The sequence below is a fragment of the Apis dorsata genome, unplaced genomic scaffold (genome assembly GCF_000469605.1).
Source record: "Apis dorsata unplaced genomic scaffold, Apis dorsata 1.3 scaffold_896, whole genome shotgun sequence".
Classification (NCBI taxonomy): domain Eukaryota; kingdom Metazoa; phylum Arthropoda; class Insecta; order Hymenoptera; family Apidae; genus Apis; species Apis dorsata.
The window spans coordinates 187,182-190,879 of NW_006264011.1; the positions used below are offsets into that span (position 1 = coordinate 187,182).

General features: G+C 25.5%; 2 protein-coding genes across 2 annotated transcripts in view; one reads left to right on the top strand and one right to left on the bottom strand.

Moving 5' to 3' along the window:
• LOC102681346 (probable cytochrome P450 301a1, mitochondrial) overlaps nucleotides 1-1,254 on the bottom strand; it is a 4,852-nt gene extending 3,598 nt beyond the window's left edge. Inside the window, exons 1-2 of the mRNA XM_006623485.2 lie at nucleotides 830-1,254; nucleotides 106-167 (exon numbers count right to left, since the gene is read on the bottom strand). Of these exons, the coding sequence (XP_006623548.1) occupies nucleotides 106-167; nucleotides 830-840 (73 nt within the window). The 5' untranslated portion in view covers nucleotides 841-1,254. The remainder of the gene's footprint in view (nucleotides 1-105; nucleotides 168-829) is intronic.
• Nucleotides 1,255-3,051: 1,797 nt separating this feature from the next.
• Nucleotides 3,052-3,698, top strand: part of LOC102681221 — a 4,101-nt gene continuing 3,454 nt past the window's right edge. Inside the window, exon 1 of the mRNA XM_006623484.2 lies at nucleotides 3,052-3,361. Coding sequence (XP_006623547.1) covers nucleotides 3,305-3,361 — 57 coding nt within the window. The 5' untranslated portion in view covers nucleotides 3,052-3,304. The remainder of the gene's footprint in view (nucleotides 3,362-3,698) is intronic.

Below are 3,698 nucleotides of genomic sequence, written 5' to 3' on the forward strand. Positions count from 1 at the left end.
AAAGAGAAATATATATCTATATATATTGCATTTTTTAATATAGCATGACCGTTATACGATATAAATATAAATATGATACGTTCACATAAAAAGGATATTTTATACCTGAACATAATATTCTTCGAAGATCATGCGTTCGCGACAATCGACGTAATTGACAACTGGTTCTAGTAGTACAAATAAAAATATAATTAATAATTTAATATAAGTAATTAATATATAATTGCAATATTAATTATTAATAAATAATTGCAATACATTAATACGTATAATAACAGAAAATGAATTTTGAAAAATAAATATCTTGTCTTACCTTGTCATCATATATGTATTACAAGAGAAAATCTACTTTCACTATCATGTTTCATGATTTCAATTTACCCTTTTATAATCGTAACAATCGTGACAAGCGTTTAATAATTCTATATAATTGTCCCAAGATTACCAAGATTCAATACTATTTTTAAATATCAAAATTAATAATTATTAATTACAAAAACATCGATATAATTATAAATTATAAAAATGATATATCTTTGACTCTATAAAAAATTATTTCATTAATTTAATGAATTTTAAAAAAAAATGATTTTAAAAAATACAAAGTTTTGCGGTTCAAAAGAATCTAAAATTTATATTTTTATCCGTTATTATCTCGAATTCTGAGTTTTCATTGAAGAATTAAAAAGATTTCTATTTTTTTTCTTTACTAAAAACGTATTTTTTTTTATAGGAAGTTGTCCAAATCTTACAACCTGATGTATGTAAACACAAACTTAACCGATGCACAGGCCTAGAAGAGACTTTCCATTGATGTTTGCAATTCTACCTGAAATTCATTGTAATCCTCTTGTCCTCTTGTCCTGTCTCGATTTTCCCGTTATCGTGTGAAAGGTCTACTCGTCATAAGTGGTACTCGTAAATCACATCAGAATATTTTTCAAATGAAATTATTTATTATAAACCGTTTGGACACGTTAAATCACTTAAAGGAGAAATAATTTCCTGAATTAATAGCTTTTTTTATGGTTGGTGGGAGATCATAAGTACACCGATACACTATGTGATGGAGAATACTCCACGTAAAATGAGACTACACTATCTAACTAAAGTGGAATCCCCACTTTGAAATCTCCCTCCACTGGCTAACGGTTACGAATTCGCTGTTCTCGTAGAGACATTATTGTGACGTACAAAGAGACTGCCCTAATATTGTCACTTTGATTGAAATTCAAGAAAAATAAAAAATAATCCGCAGTTAACATATGAATTTATTTTTGTTAAAAAAAAAATACATTTGAAAATGTAAAAATGAATTTAGAAATAATTTTCTTTTCAGGAAAATATTAGAATTAATCTCTGTTTATTATTGTTTATGTATTCGTTGTTTAATTTCCCAATGCAAGTGTCCATATTGAAATTTGAACGGAATCAAATATTTTAATCTCTTTAGGGTTTGAATTAGGCAATACATAGGAATTGCATAGATCTGTAATTCTTATGATTTACACGGGTAATTATCAGTTTCCCTCTAAGTATTATGAGACTTTCAAACAGTTTCACTTATTATCACTTTTTGCAGTGACCCGAGTTTACCGTTTGATGCATGAATTTATGTTTATATGTATACACAAATATACATAGTATATGGTATATATATAGATTCTTTTTAATAAATGATAAATATAACAATCTTGATTGAGATGAGTTAGAATAACTGTTAATTCTTTTTTGTCGTTGCATGTAAAAATTAAAATCTTAAAAATTTATTTATGTTATGTATTAACAGAAAAATATTGATTTTACATACAAGGGAATAATAAATTACGCCAAAATTGCAAAGATGCTCAAATTTCTAAGAATTTATTGCATTTTGTATCCTTGACATTTCAACGCAGACAAAGGACCAATACCTTTATTTAGTATTAACTAAGCTTTTCTCCACTCTTGCAACACTTTTTTCCTTTTGCAATAAGTTAAATTTTCACATTTAGTTTAATATATCTTATACCCTATAAAAACAAAAATATTTTATAAACATAATATAAAATATAAAAGTTCATTTTTCTTTCTTTTTTTTTTTTATTTATTAAACCTTAACATATGTTGCATATTTATTATTATAAATCGCATTAGTTTTTGCAGATTGAAAATTGAAATTTCAAAAATTTAAATTTATCCGTATATTTTTTCATTCCATATTTAAAATTTAATCCATTTCAAAGAGTAATTCACTTTTTTTTTCTTCAAGAAATAAAACTTTTGCCGTAGAACCAATAAACCATCGTTTACAGGTATAAGGTCTTTAAAATCCTTATATTGTATAATTCCGGATTTTAAATTTCGGGTGCAGGTCACGTTGTAAATATTGTAATTAACGCGGAGCAGGTAGCGATGTTATTTAAAGAATATGTACTCGAAGCTCAAGATGTTCAACAAGGATCCTCGAGGCTCAAGATTCTTAGTAGATATAAAGGAGAAAAACATGGTAAGGCAACAGTACAAGTACATACTTTGATACTTTGATACTTTGCCACGATATAATTGTAAAAATTTATATATTTATTTCATTTTATTTTCTTAGAAACGGTATCAATAGAGATCGATGTGATTTTTCTGATAAAAATGATTCAGACACGACATAAATCGAATGATATATATTACAAAAGTGTAACATATGTAATAATCATTGGATACGTTTTTAATCGGGGATCTGATTATCCTTTTTTTTATTTTGCCGAATATAGAAAAGGACATTAAAAGTCTTTATAAATAATTATAAAAAGACTTTATAAATAATTATGAAATTTTTTTAGACAAATACCGAAGCGGTAAATTTATTAAATTAATTAAAGTAATTATTAGAAGAAAGGGGAAAAAAATTTATCTGATTTATATCGCATTTAAATTAATTTTTAAGATCCACCAATTTATTATTATTAGTATTCGATCTCTGCAATTGAATATTTCATTTTCAACGTACACGTACACATCTCTGCTCTACTTTTATTATGTCTGATCTTCATCAATATGTTTGGATCACGCTGAGCTCGTGTTTTTGAGTGATAAGGAAATGGTGGGGTTGAGCGTTTAATTTACAAGATACGATATTGAAGGAATTTAAGCAAATATTACTGTACATAATAAAATAGGAATACTCTCATCTGCTCCTTTTTCCATGGAGGTAGGGGTACAGGTATTTAGGATCTAGCGAATATATAAACAGGTTTATGAGGGTTGGTAGATCATTTGCTCATGAGAGTTTGTGTTTCGTGTCGTTAAAATTGTTAGTTAAGTGTTGAAAATGGCAAGGTCGACAGCGTGGATCAGGAACAACATGTTATTCTCCGAAGACGAATATGTAAGTTGTTTTTAATTATTTTATTTGTTATTATTTATTTAACATTTGGAAAATCGCGTTTTTCATTTTAAGTGATTATAAATATTAAGTGAAAATTAACTGAAAACTAAGTGTTATTGTATGTTATTGAATATATAATACGGAAAATAATTAAAATAGAAAATTATAAAAAATATATAATAAAATATATAATAAATAATAAAATAGGAAATTATAAAAAAATATAAATTGAATATTATAATTATGTTTAAAAAAATTATATTATTTTTTCCAAAAAAATTTTAAATTTATTATTTAGGAATTTTTTTCTGATTTTTTCTCATTTTGTTTATAATTA